At 47.7% G+C, this 24890-nt stretch overlaps 1 protein-coding gene across 4 annotated transcripts; it reads right to left on the bottom strand.

Annotated features, from left to right (window-relative positions):
* Positions 1–10492: 10492 nt before the first annotated feature.
* Positions 10493–23391, bottom strand: TSEN15 (tRNA splicing endonuclease subunit 15). 4 transcript variants are annotated; one of them, XM_054073551.1, is made up of 5 exons: positions 23293–23375; positions 22709–22869; positions 21614–21695; positions 20098–20233; positions 10493–13560 (listed from the first exon to the last, which is right to left on the bottom strand). In XM_054073551.1, exons 2-5 carry the CDS (start codon positions 22763–22765, stop codon positions 13356–13358), a joined length of 480 nt encoding a protein of 159 aa, XP_053929526.1. In that variant the 5' UTR covers positions 22766–22869; positions 23293–23375; the 3' UTR covers positions 10493–13355. The 4 variants fall into 4 exon arrangements, with proteins under 4 accessions (XP_053929526.1, XP_053929527.1, XP_053929528.1 ...); XM_054073552.1 differs by lacking the exon at positions 23293–23375 and having other exon boundaries at positions 22637–22756; XM_054073553.1 differs by lacking the exon at positions 23293–23375 and having other exon boundaries at positions 22695–22756.
* Between the last annotated feature and the right edge of the window lie 1499 nt (positions 23392–24890).

Below are 24890 nucleotides of genomic sequence, written 5' to 3'. Positions count from 1 at the left end.
GAATCCCCTCCCTCGCCCTGCTGGCCACGCTGCTTTGGATGCAGCCCAGGACACGGTTGGTTTCTGGGCTGCGAGCGCACGTTGCCAGCTCATGTCAATCATCTCATCAATCATCACCCCAAGTTCTTCTCTGCAGGGCTGCTCTCAATCACATCATAACCCTGTGCATAACCCTTGGTCTGCCAAGAAAAAACTCAGCCATGTGAATGATTTTTGTATGGCTATGCCCCTGCCGGATTCATCTGCTGTTATTTCCCCATCACCTTACTGTAATTTTTATATATATATTTTATATATATTTTTATATATAGTTTTTTGTGTTTATGTGCTACCTCCATCCAGCCCCACAAAGGCAGAAAGCAATGCTGCAGCAGAGTGCGAATGTTAGAGCATCCCGAGCCATGCAAGCAGTGTCCAGCCAGGCAGTCGGCGCAGGGATGGTATCAGGGAGGATGTCAAGAAGCAGGAAAACCTTTCCATTAGTGACTGTAATGAGGAGATGTAGGTGAGGAGGAGAACTTCTCCAGGTGCCATAAGGGAAGGGGGATGGGCTAGTTCTGGATTCCTCAACATAAGAAGGAGATGGAGCTGTTGAAATGAGTCCAGAGGAGGCTACAAAGATGATCCGAAGGCTGGAGCACCTCCTACACGAGGACAGGCTGAGAGAGTTGGGGTTGTTCAGCCTGGAGAAGAGAAGGCTCCCAGGAGACCTTAGAGCGACCTTCCAGTACCTGAAGGGGCTACAAGAAAGCGGAGAAGGGGCTGTTCACAAAGGCTTGTGGGGATGGGATGAGGAGGAACGGGTACAAACTGGAGAGAGGCAGATTTAGACTGGACATAAGGAAGAATTTCTTCCCCATGAGAGTGATGAGGCCCTGGCCCAGGTTGCCCAGGGAAGCTGTGGCTGCCCCATCCCTGGAGGTGTTCCAGGCCAGGTTGGATGGGCCTTGGGCAGCCTGAGCCAGTGGGAGGTGTCCCTGCCCATGGCAGGGGGTTGGAACTGGATGGGCTTTAAGGTCCCTTCCAACCCAAACTATTCTATGATTCTACATCAGCATCCCACTGTGGGCAGTGGCTGGACCGGCACCAGCACACGGAGCTGTGCCGAGGATGGAAAGAATCACCACAACCTCTGTGCAACACAGGTGAAATCATCCATGTACACACACCGAAAACGCAGCTCCTGCCTCTGACGGTGCTCGCACAGCTCGGAGGCGGCTCAGCCTCTTTCCCGGGAAATGGCATTTACAAAAATAGAAAGCTGGAAATGCCGCTGCACGGCAGCTAAATTTAGCTCCACCGACAGAGCAGCCGCAGCGCTCGCTCCAGAAACAAAGGCAGCAGGAGGGGATGCCCAGCTTCCCACCAGAGCCATGAGAAGTGGCAGAAGCACTGACCACGGCAGGAAGCTTTGCCGGGAGGACATTAGCTGTGAGCATGACGTGCACAAGCAGGGGAGTTGCTTGGAGCTGAAGCTCTGGCTTAGTCTGAAAAAACAACTACAAAATGTCCCAGCTTTCCATTAAAATAATATTTTCTTCCCTAATGCTTCTACGATGTGACTAGAATCATTAGGGTTTTCTTTTTCTCAAGACCCGTAGTAACATATGAACCTTTGGTCAAGTTAGACTTGTTTTTTCTGCCAGCCCTGATGCAGGGACGCAACGCTGCACCCCAGATTAAATGATGGTTGATGCTGCCAGCTAGAAGCACACCAGGATTTGCTGGGGCCAGGATGCTGCCACATCTTTTCCTCTTTACCAGAAAAACGGGACGCACAGTTGGGCTGTTCTTCTAGAAGGCTGATAATTTTGCCACCTTTGGAGATGCTTGGAATTTCCGCTCCCCCAAAAATCCTTGATCGTGGTTGTACGTGTGCCAAATATTTGGAGGGTTAATTCCCTGAAGGCACAGAAGTGGAGGAAGGTTGATGTGATGTAACCCCCCAAAAAAGCCAGTGGAGGAGCTGAGGGTCCCCACGCTTGCTGGCCATTAGCTGTGGTGGCTGTAAGACGTCTCCTTGAGGAAGATCCACCTTTGGCTCGGTATGTCCCCGCAGGAGGGAATGTGGGTCTGTTATAGGGAGATTTAGGGTGGAAAAGCCAGTCCCAGAATTCAGGCTGCCTGTGCATCCTGGGCTGGATCTTCTTATCATCCTGGGCTTGATCTTCTTGTGGATAAATGTTAAACCAGTCTTTTATTATAGGTTTTAATGCTGTTTTATTCCATTCAGTAAATAGGGAGTCGCTCGGGTCCTTCTCATCTTTCCCATCGGCATGTTACTTTACGTGTTACTAATCAAAGAGCGCTGGGACGCAGAGCTGAATGCAGAAGTCCTGCCCGTGGGGTCCTTCACCACAATATCAAAACGATGCACAAGCATTAGCGAGCGGTAAGCATTGTAATCCTATATAATTAGATCAAGAAGTTTGACAGCGGTGATGCTGCTCCCTTTTGCAGCTTGAGATCTGAGAAACGGAGATTAAGGCCACGAACCTCTGTTCATTTCCAGGGCTTAGTTTCAGCTAATGAGAGCTTAACTTTTTAATTTAATTCAATCTAATTGCTCATGCCTCGCAGTTCAGCTGCACTTCACTGGTTCAACCTGCTGTGGTAGCAATAGCTAACCCCAAAACTCTCCACGCTTTGAAGAAAAACTCAGTTTATGGGGCTGAACAGGGTTCTGTAAAGGAGAACCTGTTCATAGCTCATCTGTGCTCCCACCACTCTCAAATGTGCCGCGTAGTTCTTCTCCTGAAGACCTGAAAGTCCTTACGACCACCTTGAAATAAATTCATCCCAATGCTAAAGCCTGGCCTCTCACAGCATTTGGCAGCTCAGCCCAGAAAATAGGCAAAAACATTTACTTTTTTTTTCATAGGATTGTTTTTCGGCAAATATATTCAAATCTTGTTGGGTTTTTCAACACCTTTCCAGCTCTGGTGGTTTTCTGCAGGATTTTCTGTACCCTTCTCAGACGGTCGCTGCTCTGGGATTTGCACACAGAGGTTTGTTTGGGCCTGTTATTGCCCAAAAGGTCTCCCATCCATGACAAATCACCTTGTAATGTCCCAGGGGGATAAATAGTGGGGTTTTTTACCCCTTTCCTTCCATCAAATTTGCCTGATATAATGAGCCCAGGAGGGCATGGGACATGAGCAATAGGGAAAGTGAATGAGGAGAAGCTTTTTAGAATCATAGAAATCTTGGAATGGTTTTGGGTTGGAAGGGACCTCAAAGCCCATCCAGTTCCATCCCCTGCCATGGGCAGGGACACCTCCCGCTGGATCAGGGGCTCCAAGCCCCCTCCAACCTGGCCTGGAACCCCTCCAGAGATGGGCTGATGCTGTTGTAGGACACTTTGGGCACCCTGGGAGAAAAGCGCAGGGGAGAAAACCTGAAACTTCTGCAGGAAGCCAGAGCAGAAGTAAAAGAAAACACCCCAAACCCCAGATTCCATCCAAATAAACTGTAACTTCAGACATCTCCTACTGGATTCAGCTTCTGAGCCTTGGACTCACCTCTGTTGGTGATGTGCATTACTTTGATATACATCTCCGTACATCTATGTGTATATATAAACCCTGTTCCCTAATACCTCCTACAGCAGCAAGCTGTTTCTCTTTTCCCAGAGTCTCCAGATGGTGCCGAAATCTTCAGAGCTTTGGGGGTTTATTTGTTTGTTTATTTTTAGATAGCTTCCCACACTTGGGCCCTAATCAGGATGCCTCAGCCTTCCCATTTACCAAACAATCTCGCTTTTAGTTCGGTTTCCATCCTCGCTGCTGGCCCCCTTCCCAAACGGGTCTGCAACGAATCGTCATGGTTTATTAGTAATGTTGGTACTGGAGTTCATTTTCTAAATCTCTCTTGTTCTTCCCCTTCCCAAAATAATTTGCAGTTTCCTCCGTGTTGCGATCTCAGTTATTTATTCACCTCCACATTGGATCGAGACTGTGTTTGCCAAGGAATTTCAGCTAGAAAAAATAAGAGAACCACTGATTTCGTGTGCTGTTAGAAATTTTCTCAAAGCTTTTCTGCAGAGGCAGCCTAATAACCAGTTCCTCTCATTAGCCTTGTTTTTCCTTGCACAGTTTTTGGCTTGTGAGCTGACCTTCAGTTTATTCTGGTCCTGCTTTAATTTTATTCTTACTGATGCTGTTAATTGGAGAGAAAACTGGCCTCCTATAAGCAGTAAGCTGATTTTCGCTCACTGTTTGCGCTGCTCGTGGTTCACAGACCAAACCATCACACCGTGCTGATGGGAATCACATCACTTGCTATGGTGTCATCTGACGCCGGCGTTTCTGTTTCCACGAGAATTGCTTTAACGTGATGCCTGTGCTTCCATTTCCATGAGAATTCATAGAATCATAGAAAACCTGGGTTGGAAAAGACCTTTGAGATCTTCAAGTCCAATTGTTTCTGAAATGATGGAGAAGAAGCCTTTGGGCATGTTCAACTCTCTTCCAGGAGGCATCCACCACCACCCAGCCTGGGGAATGGACCTGGGTGCCCAACATTGTCCTCAAGATAGGGCAGGGACCTTATTCAGAGCTGGGACCTACTGGATTATCCATCTCTGCTGGGAATATTTTGCCCGAGAGGTCCTAGAAATTGCATTTTCCTTTTCACAGTCCCATTATTTGGTGGCATTTCACTCAGAGTGGCTGGTGGGTTCAGAGCCTGGCTTCCATCAGCCCCAACCAGTCAGCCAAACTGGTACCTGGACAAAGGGATTTCTGCCTGACCCTCAGTGTCATTGGCTCCTTCTCACATGATATCCTCTTCCTCTTTCATATCTTTTGCTGCCTTGACGCTTAATTAACTTTGTGCTTGCGTTTAGTCTAACACCATCAATTAAAACAGCGAACAATAATAGACTGAAGATCAACCTTTGAATAAATCCATGAGTAGCCTCCTTCCACCCTGATGCTTCCCTTGATATACGCATCTCATGATTTCTTTCCTAAACAGTGTCTCATCTCCCACACTCTATCTCATCTCCAAACCCATTTTGCCAGTAATTAACGATTGCCCTCTGTTTTGATCATTTTGTTTCAGCAATAGCTGGGTCAGAGGCTCGGCTGAGCCCATCCCTTCTCAGGACAGCGATGATTATAAACGCCTGACTGGGAGCAACCTGGTTCTGGGGAAAAATAAGCACTACGTTTTAAATGCCAGAGTTCAAGTGGTTTAATGCTTTCCTTCGACCTTTAATTTTAGTTTTTCAGTAAATGACATTTTCCTGGGAGAATGACAACTTTCTCTTTTGCTTTACTCTTTTCTGCGGAACGTACCATATTTTCAAGCCCAGCGAGTATTTCTAGTCTCCCTCGGCCACTTCTCCCGGATGATGCCGTATTATTTATGTCATCTTATGTTCTTTTACATTAACTGTCATCTTTTATGGCTCGTTTCAAGCTGGTTTTCTCCCTCTAGCTATTTATTCTGAGCTTTCTAACGATGCAGGTACAACTCCAGGAGGCTCTGTGCGGGAGGTGGGCACCTGGGATCATCTTCACGCTGGGGTCGACTTCCTACGCAGCAGACACGATTTTATATCTTACAAGGTGAAATGAAATGGGAGTGAGGACTGGGGCAGGTTTGGAGAAAACCACCGTGCTGGTTGGAGGATGCCTCAGTCCGTGATATCTACAGGCAGCAGAGGCAAAGCACGACGGCCATCTAAAAGACTTTTTGGTGGTGTTTTGCTGTAACACGTGGCAAAGCTGCCCTTCCTTCACAGCCCGCCTCCCTCGCTGAGGCACTGGGCTGGAAATATCAGCCGTGGAGCATCTGGACAGCCGGGAGGGATTTAAATACCCCAAAGGACGTGGGTCTGTTGGAGCGAGTCCAGAGGAGGCCATGAAGATGATCCAAGGGCTGGAGCAGCTCCCATACGAGGACAGGCTGAGAGAGTTGGGGTTGTTCAGCCTGGAGAGGAGGAGGCTCCAAGGAGACCTTAGAGCAGCTTCCAGGACTGAAAGGGGCTCCAGGAAAGTTATGGGGGGACCTTTTATTAGGGAGTGCTAGGAAAGGATGAGAGAGAACAATTTTAGGCTGAAAGAGGGGAGATTAAGATGAGATGTTACGAAGTTAAGATTAAGATGAAGGAAGAAATGTTTTGCTGTGAGGGAGTGGAGGCCCTGGCCCAGGGTGCCCAGAGCAGTGGTGGCTGCCCCATCCCTGGAGGTGTTCCAGGCCAGGTTGGATGGGGCTCGGAGCCCCTGATCCAGTGGGAGGTGTCCCTGCCCAGGGCAGGGGATGGAACTGGTTGGGCTTTAAGGTCCCTTCCAACCCAACCCATTCCATTATTCTATGATGCTATAGCTTTGTTCTTGTGTTTTTTAATACGTGGAGAAGTGGGCAACAATCAGTTTCCTGAACCCTCTACTGTTCAGCCTAATTAAGTCATACAACGCTATTAATATGCAGGCAGGCTTAGCTGAGCCTCCAGGGAATGCCAAAATCATGTTCCCTTTCACTCTGTTATTCAAAAGTCAGTTGTGAGGGAACATCACGCCCACCAGCTGACCAGGGGTATCGTTAAATGGTCATATTGGAACATGCCACAAAGTAGGGGACACCACAGATGACATCTCCTGAGCTGCCTGTCCTCCAGAGGCTGCACTGGGCTGACTGGGAGCGCTCCAGCAAGGGACGATGGGGAAGGCAGGGGGGGCCTCAGGTCCATAGAAGTCTTCCATAGAAGACTTAAGCCATAGAAGGTCCATTTGGTACCTCCAGCTTGTGAAAACCAGTAGCACGGGTGGTAAAACAGATGCATTTGGTTTCTGTGACTTTCAATGTGTTCGTCTGCGAGAATACAAAATTACTACAGCAAAGATATTTTCAGACCTCTAAATGAATGAGAATAACTAAGTTCTTGGGGTCTGTATGGCTCAGGGCACAGAGTTTCAACCTGTGAGACAGCATCACACTGGGGAAGGGACATAAATCCAGTCCCCCACCAAGGACTGGGGGGTATGTGTCGCACCTTCCAGGCAGGAGGACGAGGGTGGCCGTGGCCTCCACAGCCCTTTGGGCAGTTATTTCAGGAGATCCAGGTCTGAATCTGCCGGCATCCGTGAGCCCAAGACGGGTTTTCAGACAGAACCACAATTTCTTCAGCCTCAACCGAGGCTCATATTTTCACAGCATCATTTCAGCGTTCCAGAAGGGAGGACGGCTGCCACAGAGGATGCTGCTTACGGGGCTTTTTTTTCCCCTTTTTGTATGTAAGAACCAGAGAGCTGAGAGCAAGGGGAGTTTTGCAAAGCTCTGGCTTTCCCAGAAGTGGAAACCTCCTGCTCAGCAGTCTGTAAGCGCCCTCTGGTGCCTCTCTGCCCCGCAGCTCATCCAGCAAACATCTGTGGTGGGCGTTCATTTGGGTTTTTGGATGGTGGGAAGGGGGTTGACAGCCACCTGGCACCAGGAAGGCATCCGCTTCCAGGAGAAAGAGCCTCCTCTGTAGGCTGGACATTGGCACAGTGCTCTTGAGACCTTGTCCAGATTGTACCAAGGTTTTGCGCGGCAAATGGAATTGGGCTGGTGGAATTGGCTGCTACCGGTCGGTACCTGGATTAGGACAGGGAAAGGCATACACAGCTCTTTGGAGACCATCTCAGCACCCCAGCAGAAGACAGGGTGGGAGCAGGAAGGTGGGTAACAAAGGGGAGGTCCCAGATGGGGCAGATGGCATGAAGAGAGAAATCTGAGGGTAATTAAGAGATGGGAGTATGAAACGCGGGCCAACAGCGCAGCACGTAATAGCAAAAAAAACCTGCTAACAAGATGACTACAGCAGTGAAAAGGAGGGGGAAAGGCAGGGAAAAAAAGATGAGAAGAGCTGTGCAGGTTTTGCAAACTGAGCCTGATGGCAAGACAAGAAACACGGGGAGAAGCTTGTAACTAGGTGGAGATGCAAAGAATGATTAATGAGACGATAAGCCATGAGGGCAATAAATGATGTCAGCTGGGTGCAGAGAGCAAAACAAAGAGCGCGTAGCTCATCAGGAGTCAGAGAAATCATTACTTCACCCAAGCAAATGGGCTGTCAGTCAGGTTTGCTGAAGGCAGGGGCTGCGCCCAGCGTTCATGCTACCAAAGAGGGAGCATCTGAGAAAGCAGGGAAAGAAGCTGGAAGAGAGAGTGACCCCTTGGGATACTCTGATATAGAAGGCACAGCTGCGGCTGTTTGTGAAGAGTTAGGAAACCCCATTTGTTCACAATTATCTTCATTTCTGCTTGGGGGTTACGTGCCAGCATAGCAAATCGTCGTTGGTTGACAGATTCTTCATGGTCCTCGCTGGTGTTTCTTCACCTGCCACGTACCTGCTGTAGCTGGTGGTGCAGAGGCAGGACATCAACGAGGGGTGCACCAAATTCCTCCCAGCCCTGCAAAGCTGGGGCGTGATCAGCGATATGAAAGGCGGTAAGAACACTGTTGAACGGCAAAATAGGAGGGAGATGAAGGGAAGCACACGTTTCTTAATGGAAGGGATTGAAAGGGCTGAAGAGTCCGATGCTGTTGCTTTGCCCTTGCAAAACCGATGGGGCAATTCAAATGGAAGCAGAATAGCTGTAAGAGAAGTCGAGGTGAAAGGCTGGTTTGAGAAAGTTGGGTTCGCAGGGCATGAATTTATCTTGGTTTATTTGCTTTGGGTAATGGCTTAAGGAGGTTTTAAACTATCGGGTTATAACAGAGGATGGAAACATCCCAGAAGGACTAGAGAGGAACAGGATGCTCCTTTATATAACAGCCAGTTGATAGAGTTTAGATTCCACAAAACTACTAGGACAACCTATTAAACATGTCATTCCTACGGACCTGCAACTCTAGTAGGAGATTGATAAATTCATGTGATTGCATACTAGGAAAAAAAAACCATTTTACATTAAACGAAAGATCCTTGTTGGGTTGTTAACCCAGAAAGGAGAAAGATACGGATTGCTTGGCTTTAGTAACATTATTGATATTCCAAAGTTGTGCCTTAGCCAAAGATCTTGTGGAAAACCTGGCCTGAGAAGGGGTTGCAAGAGGAGACCATGTGTTTCTTCCAGGGAATTCGGAAAACCAGAACTGTTTTCTAGAGCTGCTGAGGGCTTATTCATCGTGGAGAAGGGGAAAGTTGCAGTAGCTGCTTGCTGTCAGCTGCAGCACGTGTTTCTTGGCCGCTTCTTGCTCCTCTTTATGCATCTGACAAGGCTTCCTGCTTCTTGACTCCTGTTTTTTCGCATTGAGTGTCGTGTGTGCATTGCAAACAGCCACGCTGAATAGAGGACAGCCCGGGCGATGGTGCCAGTAACGCCTCAAGGAAACATAGTCTGTCCAAAGCAGGACACTCACTTACGTAATTGGGCACCGAGTCTTGCCGTCAAATCCACACCAAAACACCACTTTGCTTTTCGATCATACTTTACTTGGTGGGGGAGCTTCAATGCAAATATCTCTCAGGGGAGAGAGGAGACTTGAAACAAAAATCTACCAGAAAATTATACCCTTAAGATTTTAAAACCTACTTTTTGTTGATCGGGGGTGATCAGTAACGCAAATCGATTGGGCTTGGCAAGCAACGCTTGGGAAAAAACCCTTTAAATGCAGCAGGATGCATGCTGTAAAATCTTCTGGATTGAAATATGAGATGAAATTAGAGTTCAGCTCTGGAGTCCTCAGCACAGGAAGGACATGGAGCTCTTGGAGCGAGGGCCGGAGCACCTCTGCTATGAGGACAGGCTGAGAGAATTGGGGTTGTTCAGCCTGGAGAAAGCTCCGGGGAGACCTTAGAGCAGCTTCCAGTGCTGAAAGGGGCTCCAGGAAAGCTGGGGAGGGGCTCTGGATCAGGGAGTGCAGCGATGGGACAAGGGGGAATGGGTTTTCAGCTGAAAGAGGGGAGATTTGGATGAGACCTTAGCGAGAAATGTTTTCCTGTGAGGGTGGTGAGGCCCTGGCCCAGGGTGCCCAGAGCAGTGGTGGCTGCCCCATCCCTGGAGGGGTTCCAGGCCAGGTTGGATGGGGCTTGGAGCCCCTGATCCAGTGGGAGGTGTCCCTGCCCATGGCAGAGGGTGGAACTGGATGGGCTTTAAGGTCCCTTCCAACCCAAACCATTCCATGGTTCTATGAATTTGCAAAGATGTCAAGGCGAGATGTCACAGCTCCTGCTTCTACAGATGTTTCACAAACACTTGAAGCAGAGTCGCCTTTGAATACTCTATGCACAGCACCAAGACACTATGGATTTAGGAACGTTAATGCTCTGAAAGGATTCGCTTCCAAGGGAAGTCTCTTCCCATCTTTATTCGGTGCCTGGAACACCACAGGCTCTGGTCTGTGCGCTGCTGACTTAACACAGAGAAATACTTCAGTGGAATGTAAAGGAACAGCACAGCCAGCTCTGAACTCATTTACCGTCCCCTTGTTTACACTGTAATCCATATGGGACAAACAGCACAGAGATATTATTTATTCTTCTCTTTTTTTATTTCCCTCAGAAATAAAGAGCCACCACAATCTACGGAGTTTGGGAAAAGGCCCGTATAATCATTTCTCAGTGGGATGCTTGGCTGAAACCAAAGCCTCCAGACACAGTTTCTCCAACTCAGCTTCTGAAGATGGGGTAAGCAGTTTTCAGTGTACAGAAAAGAAGGCTTAAGTTATGCTCCTCTTTCTGTGCTTCGAAATAATAAAATGAGGATGAAAAGCCACGCATCAGTCATGCAGCAAACTGCAAAACGGCATTTTTCTCCTAGAAACTGAAGCAAAAGCAAAAGAATTTGCTTCTGGGGTCAACTGTGTGTCGCTTAAATACAAATTCTGCAACGTACAGCACTTCTTACAGCCCTCACACACCACCGGCTCTTTCCCAGCACCTACTCACACTAGGGGTGAAGTATTTAACAGCTTATACCAAGGACAATTTACCTGGAGGTACGCGGTTCAGGGAAGTGTAAGACTTACTTTATGGAATAAGCAGCAGAGTACAGGAGGTATCGCTGTTAAGGTCAGACACAGCACACAGGTACCCTTTTAAGGCAGAATGGCATTGGACCAAAATAAAATTACTTTTTCCCTCCATGAGGGGAGCGAGACTGAGAAAGAGAGGATTTTTCTTTGCCTTTCTCCGTGACCGAAGCCCACAGATCCATGGTCTCCCCTTGCTGTGCGGGAAAAGAACAACCGTTCTGTTTCTGACTGCATCAGAACCTGCACAGCCTCACGCATGGCTTGTCCGATTCCTCTAACACATCCAAACTGTTGTTACCCACCCAAGCTCAGCCCGTGCAGGATTAAAACAAAAACCCCTGGAAGAAAGCCCTTCTCAGCTGATAGCAGCTGCCATAGCTCTGAGCCCAGTGAGCCACAGCTCACCCGGGAGGAGCAGATCTGCACCCAAACGCAACGCCCAGCACCACACAGGACGTGAGGGCCCTCCTGCCCTGGGCTCTCCCCGCTAAGGCCATTCTGCCTTCTTCCAGCGTACTCGGTCAAACCAGATTCAAACTCCGCAACCATGAAAACGTCCACTCCAGTCACAGCGATGCTGGAGCTTAAACGGCCTTTCATGTCCTGCTGGGTTTTTTTGGATTCTCTCACGTTCTAATGCCCATGTGATAAGAGCTCTTGTGCTTCCAGCTTTGAATGGGTGGTCCTCAGCCACGCAAATGTCATATGGATGTTTTAGTGCTCCAGAAGCTGCTTCTGGGATGCCATTTGATAGCCAAGAAACTCCAAGTTTCACCTGAAGAAGATGTCTATGTGAAGGATATACGCTCCAGAGGAAGCTACAAGGATGCTCCAAGGGCTGGAGCACCTTCCCCACGAGGACAGGCTGAGAGTTGGGATTGTTCAGCCTGGAGAAAAGGCGGCTCTGAGGAGACCTTAGAGTGACCTTCCAGTACCTGAAGGGGCTACAGGAAAGCTGAGGAGGGACTGTTCACAAGGGCTTGGAGCGATAGGACAAAGGGCAATGGGGATAACTGGAGAGGGGCAGATTTAGACTGGACATAAGGAGGAATTTCTTCACCATGAGAGGGGTGAGGCCCTGGCCCAGGTTGCCCAGGGAAGCTGTGGCTGCCCCATCCCTGGAGGGGTTCCAGGCCAGGTTGGATGGGCCTTGGGCAGCCTGAGCCAGTGGGAGGTGTCCCTGCCCATGGCAGGGGGTTCGAACTCAATGATCTTTAAGTTCCCTTCCAACCCAAACTATTCTATGATTCTATGATATGGAAAATTCCTGTAGAAGAAACTAAAAGTCAGGTTTTTTCCCCTCTTACCTTACCCCCAGCAGCTCCTGGGCAGCCAGTGTAAGTAGCAGAAGGTGCAACAAAAGAAATCCTAGAAATTATGCAGAGTTTAGAAACCTGCTTGCTGCACGAAGCAGACAACAGTAGTGTCTACAGTAGTGTAGAAGGCGACATGCTTTGGTGACAGACAAAAACATGCCCCATCGTCATGTTCCTTTTCAGAGAGCTTTAAGCACCATCACAGTAAAGCACTAAAAGGACACGGAAGCCACCTCGCAGAGAGGAAAGCCAAGAGAGGGCAGGTCACCCCTGAGACAGCATCATCGCACTGGGATGCAAAAGCAAAGTACCTTCAGTTCTTGGGCAGTCGTCCAGTACTCTACGGGGAACAAGCACCCGCTGGGGCTTCCGGATGGTGACAATGAGCATGGTGTGTGTGGGGAACGCTGCCCTGGGTCAACACTTCCAGGTGTGGTTGATCCAGTCATAACCTGGTGAAGGGCTCAGAGGTTCTTCAGGAGATCTGGAGACCCCTCTTTACTAGCCTCCACTCGTTCTAGTAGCCCCTGGCATTGCTTTAGTTAGCTTCCCCTCTGCAGAAAAAAAAGTTAAAATAAAGTATTTCTGTGGAAAAGCCTTTTCTTCAAAAGCAGGGAAAGGCAGCAAGGGTTCAGGAATGTAATGTGGGAGCAGCACCAGTGCTTCTGACAGTGTTAAGACAAAGATGCTCTGTACGTAAACTACAAAGCCCTTAACTTAGTATCAGTACTCCCGGCAGAAACCCTTCAAACATACCCTTAGTCAGTATTTACAACAGGGGTAAGGACGTGTTTGTTCTGTCGGACACCTGGATGGCTGTAAAGGAAAGGCTGGCTTTGGAAGCATCTCACAAGTATATTTATTAGTCAGGAGCCATCTGTCTCAAAAGCGTGACCTATTTCATACTTAAACGGCATTTCATTACAGTGCAGCTGCTCAGGCCGCCGTTCTCCCTGAACAGATGCTTGGAATGCAGAAGGCAGGCTTTAGCACACGCCTTATTTACATACATCAGTTCCTGGATTTGTTTAGGTTTGAGGACAGTAGTTCAAGAAAAGTCTATTTTTTTTCAATCATTTGAAAAGCTTCTTTCTTTTCTTTCTCCACTGTTTATTGTCCACATCTTCAGTATCGTCAGGAGGATCCGGTAACACGAGGCCATCAGTGATTTTATAGTAGACTATTGTGGAATCTGTCTCAACTATGGCCAAGGTAATCGACAGCGGGGTGTCGGGATCGTCTTGTGGGAGAGACGCTGTCTTCAAGATTTCTCTTATCCTAGAAGAGGAAACAATGTGTTAGAAAGGAGGCCGCAACCACCTAACGGTGGCACAAAGGTAGAGGCACACCATTGCTATTTTTATTCAGCCTGGTTTTATTCTGCAGATCTGTCTTCACTAAAGAAAGTATGATATCTGTTCTAATAAAAATCCAGAAGTCCTATAATCAAGCAACAAAATCAAATAACAAAGACTCTTATAAAAATATACTCAGTTACATACACCTTCACTGGAAATAGTTCAAGACACACTTCTAAGCTTTGCTTAGGTGTACTACTGTGCACATGCCTCGACCACCTTTCCACTACCCCAATCACAGCACGGCAATCTCTAACGGCCTTGTTTTCATTAGATTAAAAAAAAATAATAATCTAATTAACACACTGTGTTCAATTAGAGAACGAAATAATTAAGACTTGTTCCATTCGTAGGGATAAGTCTTCCAGTTTGTGTGTTGCAGCTCTCTGCCAGTCTGTGGAAGACCCAGGAACTGAAGCCAGGTTTCTCTACCTCCCTGTCTAGACTAGAAGCCACAAGACTACCGCTCCTCTTCAAGGCAGTCAGCATAAATAACATCTTCCTTAAAAATTCAGGACAAAGTTATGCAATTTTTCCTGTTCAGCTTATTTTATGACTAATATGCCAGTTGCTTTTCAGTTCAGAGCCGAGGACAACACTGATTCCTGGAGTCCTTGTGCTGTGGTTCCGCCTGGGGAACAAGTACTGAAGGAGCGCAGTGCCCAGGGCAGAACAGTAATATTCCACATAGCAAGTGTTTCCACAGGGAGCTTTCTCCTTCACCCAAAGCTTAGGTGCAAGAGGGCTCATCTGGGATTGCCAGGACAGGGTAACCTCTGGGCAGAGGCCATAGGAAAATATCACCCCTCGCTTCACGTGCCCGAGATCTCATTCGGCAGAAAACATGCATTTCTGAAGCCGGGCACTGCAGCTGAAAACACTGCTCTTTCTGAATGCATCAGCTTTCAAACTTTAATCGTCATCTTCCTTCCGAACCTCTTTGATCCTTTAACAAAAGCCAAACGCAAAGCGGCAGAGAATAAGCAGCAGCCTGGAAAGCCGATGCTATTAAGCCCGTGACCCTCATAAGTATCCATCTGTGTTCTGAACTGTTCATAACTCATCTTGGCTAAAAGACGGTAGCGTCTTTTCTTTTGCTTTCACTCCTGGCCCATATATAATGCAAGGCAAGGCGATACCATACAGTTAGTCATTTCACGCAACAGGGATACGAAGGCTGTGAAAAGCCATATTCTGTGGAGAGGGTCTCTTCTAAAAGAATAAGCTTCGGAATTCAGGAAGTCTGTATCAGACGCCTGCATTTCCTCTCCTCCCCTGAAGGCATCACTGTTAGCCTCTGCATCCAGCATTGTTCGCAAAGCTTCTCTGCAGCAGTGGACATTTCCAAAGAGTCAGGGAACGTCTGGGTTTGTGCTGCTTTCACTGCACTTGCTACCTGCCACAAACAGAGAGCTGAAATACTGCAGGAAAGGTACAGCTTTACTAATCCTTTTGATGTATCTAACACTATCTATGGAAAAAAAAAGGGGGCAAAAGGTATTCTTGGCCTTCTGAAATTCAAAACAATGCATGTTTGACCTCGTAAATGAGGCAAGAAGCCTTTATTTCAAGAAACACAGTCCCCCAGGCTGCCCATCTCACACAACAGCTGCATCCAATGACTAAAATGAAGTCCTAAACAAGAAGCCCATATGTTAACACCTCCCCCCAACAGAGCCAGCTGACTTCATTTACTAAGTTAATGGTTACAGATAAGCTCCTTAATGACCAGTACATCTGCTACGCCACACAAGCGATATCAGTTATAAAAGATGGCTTTTGCTTAAGTAAAACTGGATTTAATGTTTCTGAAAGTGTCAACTATTAGAAGCTTCTGGAACAGAGGAGCTGAAGACATCCAGTGTGTTGGCATACTCCACCAACAGCCTCAACAACCTCCACCCACCGGCATCCTGACCAGCCTTTTCCTCATGAGTCACAACTGTATCAGGACGCATTCTACAAACACGGGTCCGGTGATATCAGGGAGCCCACAATGGCTCTGGGTTTGGTTTTCCAGCCTTCACAGGTTGTGCTCCAACAGTGTGAACCACACAGGAGCCCTCATACCGAGCACTTGGCATGGACCGGCTCCACCTGGTTCCTCCCTTCCACCGGGCATTCAGGTATGCCCACTCCACTGGCTAAACACCAGGTTTTAAGCAAGATATAGAGACTTAACATGAGCAGAGATGCAGCTGAGAAACAGTTAATCCTGTTCCGCAGTGTCTGAATAAAAGCTTAGCACGCTTTCAATACAGTCTCAAGTAAAGCCTGTGCTGGAAGAATGCACTATTTCACTTTGTCATCTCCTGAAGGACTCTGTACAACACAATACTCGATCACCTTTGTAGACGTTCATCCACAGCCTCGTTCCTCGCCTCAGCCTGGCGGATCCTCAGGCTCAGCCTGGCGAGGAAGATGAGGACAGCCAACCCCATACAGGCCGCCTTCTTGGGATTTATGCCAATGACTACCTGGCAGAAAATAAAAGCCATCCAGAGCCCCAAGAGAGCTCACAGAACAATGAAGCGTGTGTGCTGCCGCACGCACAGTGGGGAATCTGAGTCAAAATACCCTGCAACCACTCCTCTCCCTTCTCTCGCCTCCCCTCCCAGGAATAAAAGCCATTGAATGTTAAAACAGGCAACACTGAAGCTTTAGCTTTCCCCCACCAAAAGGTACGTCTTGAACAAAGGCACTGTGAGAGGAAAATAACATGCAAAAGCCAGGGGAATACAGACACCACAAGAAACACCGGAAATATTTATTTAACTCCCATAAATAGAATAAGACCAAATATTTTTTTTAATAAGGATTCTCTGTTGCAAATGATACAGACCAAAGGTTTCAGAAGAGTTTGGAAACTCATCTTTAAGAACTGATGGTGTCTGCGCGCCCGCTGTCAGCTAGGATCTGGTCCCACTGTGCCCAAAGCAAGCTGGATGAAGCCCTCAGTTCCACCTAAGAAGCAATCTCAGATTCACCTCACATTGCTGGAGATGAAAAGGATTTCTTCTCAAACATGTGAAGAAGATGCTGTTATGCAAGAGTAAGAGGTGAATTTCTAAAGCCCTTTGCATCAGAAAAAGGGCTTTTTAGACACCTACAGTCAGTAGGGATTGCTTTTTGCTACCAGAGAATTAGTCATAAGAGCAGGCTTCACCTCTTTAACATCACACAAGGACCGCTGCAGCTAAGGTAATTGCTGCATCTGCCTTTACTGCTGCATTCAAACTGAATGGGGACATTGAACTTACCTGGTCCTCTATTACTGTTGTAATTAACAGCTTAAAAACAAAACCAAGAAATCTATACAAATACACCCAAAATAAAAAGGGGAATTCCCCATTTTGTCCCCTCTTAATTTTTTATTAGCAAAAGGCTTTTGTACTACGTAGGCCTTCAACACAGCACAAATCCGTACCATCTCACCTAATGATCTGCTCCTAACAAAATGCTTTTGCTCTGGAGAAAGAAACAGGAATACCACTGGTGAACTTCAGGCAGCTGTAGCTCGAGGTTTTTGACTCACTGTTCAAAAACTAAAAAAGAACAGCATCATAAAAGAAAGATAACACGAGCAGAAAGCTTTGTGAGGAAAGAAAGAAAGAGTATTTCAGTGATCTGTCCTATGCAAGTACCTCTGAGGAGCAACAGAAACACTGAAAGCTCAGAGCAGTTTTATGGAGGGCGCATAGTGCTCCATTGAGCAGAAATGGAACTACTGCCTTCTCTACCATAAAAGCCAAAGGCTTTCAATCTGCCCTTTATACTTGGATGAATAATTCATTGCAGGCTTGGCCAGCCCCAACAGCTCCCTCCCTTCCACGCAAGGCAGGGCTGGAGAGTCAACACAAGCTGCTCTCTGTACGGCTGCAGAGATCAGAACTGTGCAAGCCGAGCGTGTCAGCGTGTCATTGTACTGCACTTGGTCAGACGGGGCCCTGTGACAAGAGGACCGAGGCAGAGGAAACCTCCCGTAAAGCACAACGCCCAGAATACAGCCAGCACTACAAAAGCAGGGCAGCGTGGCTCACCGTCAGGAACACTGCTCCAGGTCTAGCTGCAGGGCAGGCAGCAACAGGGAACTCAGTGCCTTGAAATATAAGGGAAGGAGAACATGGTGGTGGTAAATGGACACCATTTCTTGGGATTTGCTTCCAAACTACAGGAAGGCGGAATGCTAGAAGAAACTCATGTTTTTGTAATGGAAAAAAAAAAAATAACAGCAAAGAAAACACCACTGCTTTTGCAGTTAGCACATCTCCAGGCCCAACAATAAGGAAAATTTTCACCCTCCAGTGGCTTACTTTCAACATTACATTAAGTGAGCTGCACTCACTGGTATTCCTACCTCTTCCTCTACCTTCACCAGGTAACAAAACCCAAACACTGCTTCCAACAGAACAGCAAAGTAGCTAAGTACAAAAGCTTTCCTGTCTGCCTACAGCTTGGTAAGTTAAGTGAGAAAATATCATTTAAGACAGCAGGAGGCTTGTTAGGTATCCAATATCAACAACAGTAACAACAAAGTATTCATCACTGTCAGCACAAAGAGGCAGTAGTACTGTAATACTCTTTCCAACTCCTTTTATAGGATGACTTTTTAATGGCCTCCCTCTTTGCCATGTAAATTTGAGCCACAATTATTGTCTGTAGACCCTGGTTTCTGCCTAATCTTCCAATAAAGAAGCCAAGGGGTTGATGCTGTCCTTTCTCTACGAAGACAGACCAGGCCCTTCTGATCAGTGGTGACCTGCTAATGAAATGCCAAGCGTACATCTGCACGGGCACATTCAAAAACACAAACAAGCGTACACGATCTTCCTGCCCAACAACTTTAATGGGTGTTGAGCACATAGAGGCTTTAAAGGACTCACCTGGCATGACAACCTGGTGTTCAGCTCATTTTAGCGCCCATACCCTCTATGTTGTTGCTCTGTAGCAGAATCTAGTCACAAACTGTACTTTTAATCAATGTGATGCATTCACTCTTTGCTTCTCTAACACACAGCCTTCCAGTAAAGGATTCCATCCGCACTGGTGCCAGAAGCAGAGCAAACAGTATCACCACAGTACAAACAGTCAGAGGCTCCAAATGAAAAGCTCCAATGAAACAGTAAAAGATAGGACATATATGCAGTGCAATATCTCACTGTCATTAAAAGCCAATTAGAACACGCTGGCCTTGATCCAAAGCCAGGAATCAGAGTTTCCAATCTAGGTAGAAACGTACTACACTAAACAAGCACAACAACTCAGCACGTAGCCGTAATTTCTCAAAGATTCCACATCCTTATTTGCTGCCTTCTCTTCCCACCTAAAATCTAGTTTAAACCACGAATACCAGTGTGCCCCTCTCACACATACGGCAATCTGCTTGTTGCAGAGAGGCCAAACGACACTCAGCGTTTCATCCTGCAAGACCGCTCAGCAGTTTTCATCTGCTATGGAGATCACACCATGTTTCTCTATTAGACCAAGCCTACAAGAGTTTCTTCCCCTCACAAATTAATTCCTCTTTAAGATACTCTCCTAGGAAAACACAGAGCAGAACTAAGACTGTTTGCAAGAGACCTATCTGTCATTTCTAAAACCTAAAACAAAGCAAAACCCGTAGCACATTTAAAACATCGCTCCTGGAGCACGCACACACATCTGCTAAGGGGAATTCATTAGCAGCCTACTGCTGTGTCAGGCTGCTGCCCACAGAGCAAGAGGAGACAGCAAAGTCTGTAACCCAGCCTTGAGCACGTGCTCCGAGCAAGAGGAGGGACAGATGAAACTGAAAAACGTGCTACTACGTGACGCAGCCTGAACAGTTCAGCTCTTCAGAGACATCACAATAAACAATGGCACACACCAGCAAGAGAAGGTGGCCATTACCAGGGAGTAAATCATACCTGGTGCTTAAGGCTGCTCCAAGGGCCAGTTAAAATATACTGTAAAAAAAGGGGAATTTCTCTAGGCTGCAAATATCTGTAATATCACAAAGGCATAGCTGTGTTGTCCTCCATTTGAGACTACTACAAAAAAGGAGCACAAAAACGTTCAAAACATAAGCTGTGAAGGTCTTGTGTTCCAACTTTGTCTCTCAAATGCACACTTTCATATCCATTATTATCTCCTAGGGCACATGCAACTTCTAAACAATAGGAAGAGTTTATCAGCAGGAGTCAGCTGCTGCAGGAAGCTGACATCAAAGCGTACCACTGCCAGAGAGGGAAAAGCACAAACTGATGCAGCTTAGAAAATTATAGAAATCTCAGCTTTACGTGCATGTTTGCACTACCCAAAATAACTCAGCTCACAGGCTGAGATATTGTAACCCTCTGACCCTCCTTTGTTTCCTCCCCCTCCTCCTCTTGATGAGGTCCTCAGCAGCCCAATAAATACATCTGTTCTTTGTTTTATCTCGTTGGTAACACGAGCCAAATGCTGACCACATCCTCACCTCTCATGGCTTAGCGATACGTGCACAGGTAACGGCACCATGACTTCCAGACTGTCCTGTTCTCGTTGACGAGCGTGTAAACATATGAGCTGCAGATCTGCTACTCCAACATGCTTCACTTCATGCCAGTTTTTCCCTAGAAAGGTTGATCATCCATGAGAAGGAACAGAATACAAGTTTTAAGCATCCAAATATCAAATCTGGTATTTAATTTAACATCTTATGCTCTGTTTTCCCTCCCTCTCCTCACAGGAGATTTCCCGTGGTTGACAACTACCCCATTCACCTGCCAAGTTGCCCTTCCGAGAAACAATCCTGTTAAAACACCCCGGGGAGCAGTCTGCTGACTCCAGAGCTACAATGACTGATGGTAAGTAGGGATCTGTTTGACAAAGCTTTGTTTCAAAACGGCTAAAAGAAGACAAAAAGCAGTCTTTGCCATCTGCAGCATAAACAGTAATCCAAATCTCAGCATTATCAGTACCCTAAACTGTGAAGGAGCAGGTGCTCAGAGCATGATCAGTGATGATACACAGTCCTTTCCTTCCGCTTAAAGGGACAGGGCTAAAAGTTTTCATTACAGAACTACCGGAACCTTCTTTTAAAGCCTATTAAGGCATTTTCTGCAGACAATAACAGACACGGTGCTTTCTGGCCTGTAAAATCCCTGCCCTCCCTGACCTTGCGAATCGCCTGCCTCTGAGAGGCACTGAAGTATTTTGACTAGGTTGGCTGCCTGCCTGGGCCGAGTCCATTTCCAATAAAGCCTGGGAGAATCACAGGCAGTTTATATATCACATAACTCTGCTGCGCTCTTACAAGACACCAGAAGACTCCACCACATTTGTCATAATCACTGCCATCAGGCTTCCCAATTACCTTCTTTCCAACAGCAAGCCTGTCCTTCCCAACAAGCAGCATCCTCCTCAGGCCACCACACGTCAGCTATTTGCTAAATGGCAATCAGTTAACTTTGATGTTAATTTACAAACGAGGACGATGTTATCAGCACGACCACCGAACTTGTAACCTCACCTTTCTACGCTCCTTTTCCTTCCCCTATTCCTCTTTTGCTTTTTCCTGGTGTCTTTGCCCTGGAACACCTGAACCTGTAACTGCTGGACAAAAAACAAGCCCTGACCTTTGTAAAGGCTCCAGGCACGCACAGGACGGAAACCTCCAGTGCCAAAATACCGTGTGTTTCTTAGGAAGCCATCACTGCATTACATCTCAAAAAGAACGCACCAGCACAGGTTGCCCAGGGAAGCTGTGGCTGCCCCATCCCTGGAGATGTTCAGGGCCAGGTTGGATGGGCCTTGGAGCCCCTGATCCGGTGGGAGGTGTCCGTGCCCACAGCAGCGGGTGCCACTGGGTGGGTTTTAAGGTCCCTTCCAACCCAAACTATTCCATGATTCTATGACTTTTGTAGGAAAGATCCTGTTAGTAGTGCACAAGCTTTACTAGCATTTAAAGGTGAATTAATACCTTTGTTAACCCAGTCGCTTAATTGAATTACCTTCCAAGAGGTCCAGGTACACCAGAAACGCAGCATAAATTTGAGTACTGTCAGATATATCCAGAGACATCATTTCTGTGAACTGAAACCCAAAAAGGAACGTTGGTGAAGGCAGGCAGATGTTATATTAAGAAAGAACAGACTGAACCCAGGATCTGTACAGCTGTCTGTGCCAGTGAGTCTGAAACCAGCTTCAAGGACTAACAGGCAATTAAAGAACAGGGGTTGTTTTCTGACGGCACCTTAAGTGCTCTTTTTTTCCACATTCCTCCTATTTCGGCCCTTAAAAAACCAAGCTGAATAAACAAATAAGCAAGGAATTGCAGCTATTTCTGGAACAGACCTACCTTTGTGGCGCAGGGCTATGAATTTTCCCTATTTTTTGCTGCAGAACAGTAACACAAAATGACAGCCAAATTAAATACCTCTGTGTTTTCAGCACACTAAAAATTAAGATGCCCTGCAGAGGATTTGGGGTGCTGGTGGATGAGAAGCTTGACACGAGCCAGCAATGGGGCTCACGGCCCGTAAAGCCAAACGTATCTGGGGTTGTATCAAAAGCAGCGCGGCCAGCAGGGTGAGGGAGGGGATTCTGCCCCTCTGCTCTGCCCTGGTGAGACCCCACTGTGAGTCTTGTGTTCAGTTCTGGAATCCCAAACACAATGCCAGAATTAATTCATAAGTTTTGCTGCAGCTTGTTTGTATGTTTAATTATCTCATCATATAAACCTGTCTTGTAAGATGTAGCTGTTTTAGGTCGAGAATTAACCTGTCTTAGGGCTGCGAGAGTTTACGGATATGCTTAGTTGTCTTGCAAGATGTAGTTTGTTTAGGTCAGGAGATAACCTGAAGGGAGTCTCCAGACATGGCTGGATAATCTAAAAAAGAATGAACATTCTTTGACGATTTATAGGGTTTTTTGTCTAAAACTAGGATATATATACCCAGTGCTTTTGTAAGATATTATGCCCTTTAGAAGGGCATGCAATTCAGTACTGAATTGTAAAATACAAATATTATTGCCTTTGCTTCAAAGACTTTGTCCTTTTCGATATTCTACCAGCGAATGAGTGTTTCTCACAATAAGAAGGATACGGAGCGGTTGGAGCAAGTCCAGAGGAGGCCACAGAGATGATCCGAGGGCTGGAGCATCTCTGCTATGCGACAGACTGAGAGAGCTGGGGTTGTTCAGCCTGGAGAAGGCTCCGAGGAGATCTTATAGTGACCTTCCAGAACGCGAAAGGGCTACAAGAAAGCTGGGAAGGGACTTTTTACGGAGGCCTGTAGCGATGGCAGAGACCTTAGGACAGCTTCCAGCACTGAAAGGGGCTCCAAGAAAGCTGGGGAGGGGCTCTGGATCAGGGAGCGCAGGGATAGGACGAGGGGGAACGGTTTTCAGCTGCAAGAGGGGAGATTGAGATGAGCTCTTGGGGAGAAATGTTATCCTGTGAGGGTGGGGAGGCCCTGGCCCCGGAGGAACGGTGGCTGCCCCATCCCTGGAGGGGTTCCAGGCCAGGTTGGATGGGGCTTGGAGCCCCTGATCCAGTGGGAGGTGTCCCTGCCCATGGCAGGGGGTGGGGCTGGATGGGCTTTGAGGTCCTTTTCCACCCAAACCCTCCCGTGACTCTAAGCTCACGGTCGAAACCGGCTGCCCCCCGCCCGGTGACCCCCGGCCCTACCGTGGGGTGGGTCACCATCCAGTTGCCCCCGCGCCGCCCCGGCTCCCTCTCCATGCCTTCCCTGGTGCAATCGCGAAACCGCTCCGGGCGGCGCGCAGCGCCCCCCCCTCCCGCCCCGGAAACCGCAGCGCCGCCGCTCGCGTTCCGCGTGCGACACGTTCCGCCCCCATCCTTTGCAGTCCTTTTCTCTTAGCTGCGAGGTCTCACTGAACGAGGAGTGCGAGAGACGACTTTGTAATCCAAACTGGAAACGGCAAAGTCTTCGAAGCAAAGGATATAGCAGCAAAAAATGGTTTATTTAAGGTGCTCTGCAGGTCAGATGGGTCGGGCACTCGAGTATCATAGAATAGTTTGGGTTGGAAGGGACCTCAAAGCCCAACTTTGGTGTTGGAAGTGGACACCTCCCGCTGCTTCAAGCCCCATCCAACCTGGCTTTGAACACCTCCAGGGATGGGGCAGCCTCAGCTTCCCTGGGCAACCTGGGCCAGGGCCTCATCACCCTCAGAGTGAAGAAATTCCTCCTCTGTCCAGTCTAAATCTGCCCCTCTCCAGTTTATCCCCATTGCCCCTCATCCTATCCCCACAAGCCTTTGTGAACAGCCCCTCTCCAGCTTTCTTGTAGCCCCTTCAGGTACTGGAAGGTCCCTCTAAGGTCTCCTGGGAGCCTTCTCTTCTCCAGGCTGAACAACCTCAACTCTCTCAGCCTCTCCTCGTATGGGAGGTGCTCCAGCCCTTGGGTCATCTCTGTAGCCTCCTCTGGACCCATTCCAACAGCTCCATCTCCTTCTTACATTGAGGATTCCAGAACCGGACACAGTACTCCAGATGATGTCTCAAAGGAAAGGAATTTCCAACTCCCATGGCAGGGGGAGTTGGAACTAGATGACCTCTAAAGTCCCTTCCAACTCTGACTATTCTATGATTCCCCTCCCTCCCTGCTGGCCACGCTGCTTTGGATGCAGCCCAGGACACGGTTGGTTTCTGGGCTGTGAGCACACATTGCTGGCTCATGTTGATCTTCTCATCCCCAGCACCCCAAGTCCTTCTCCTCGAGGCTGCTCTCAATCACAACCTGTATTGAAACCACAGATTGCACCGACCCACATGTAGGACCTTCCACTTGGCCTTGTTGAACCTCACGAGGTTCTCATAGCCCCACTTCTCCAGTCTGTCCAAGTCCCTCTGGATGCCATCCCGTCCTTCTGGTGTGGAACTACACCAGTCAGCTTGGTGTCATCTGCAAACTTGCTGAGGGTGCACTCAATCTTTTTGTTAGTATCATTAAACAGCACCGGTCCCAGTACGGACCCCTGAGGGACACCACTCATCACGGATCTCCATCTGGACATCAAGCCATTCACCACTAGTCTTTGAATACGACCATCCAACCAGTTTCTTATCCACTGAACCGTACACCCATCAAATCCGTATCTCTCCAGTTTAGAGAGAAGGATGTTGTGGGGGACTGTGTCAAAGGCTTTACAGAAGTCCAGAGAGATCACATCTGTTGGTTTTCCCGGGAGAATAGGCTGAAAAAGAGATGTGGAGCTTGGAGAAAGGACCTTTTAGGGCGACAGGTCCTATAACCCAGGTGCAAA

This window comes from Cuculus canorus, chromosome 8 (assembly GCF_017976375.1).
Source record: "Cuculus canorus isolate bCucCan1 chromosome 8, bCucCan1.pri, whole genome shotgun sequence".
Classification (NCBI taxonomy): domain Eukaryota; kingdom Metazoa; phylum Chordata; class Aves; order Cuculiformes; family Cuculidae; genus Cuculus; species Cuculus canorus.
This window is presented reverse-complemented; position numbering and strand designations above follow the sequence as displayed.

What these genes read in the sequence shown, in the direction of transcription:
- TSEN15 (XM_054073551.1), bottom strand. Translation starts at nt 22,765, where the DNA reads ATGCTCCAGCCCTCGGATCATCTCTGTGGCCTCCTCTGGACTTGCTCC. An exon ending in GGACTTGCTCCAACCGCTCC is followed by an intron (nt 21,696 to 22,708) that starts GTATCCTTCTTA and finishes TTTGGGTTTCAG; the next exon opens with TTCACAGAAATGATGTCTCT. An exon ending in GTATCGCTAAGCCATGAGAG is followed by an intron (nt 13,561 to 20,097) that starts GTGAGGATGTGG and finishes TTCCTCTTCTAG; the next exon opens with GATAAGAGAAATCTTGAAGA.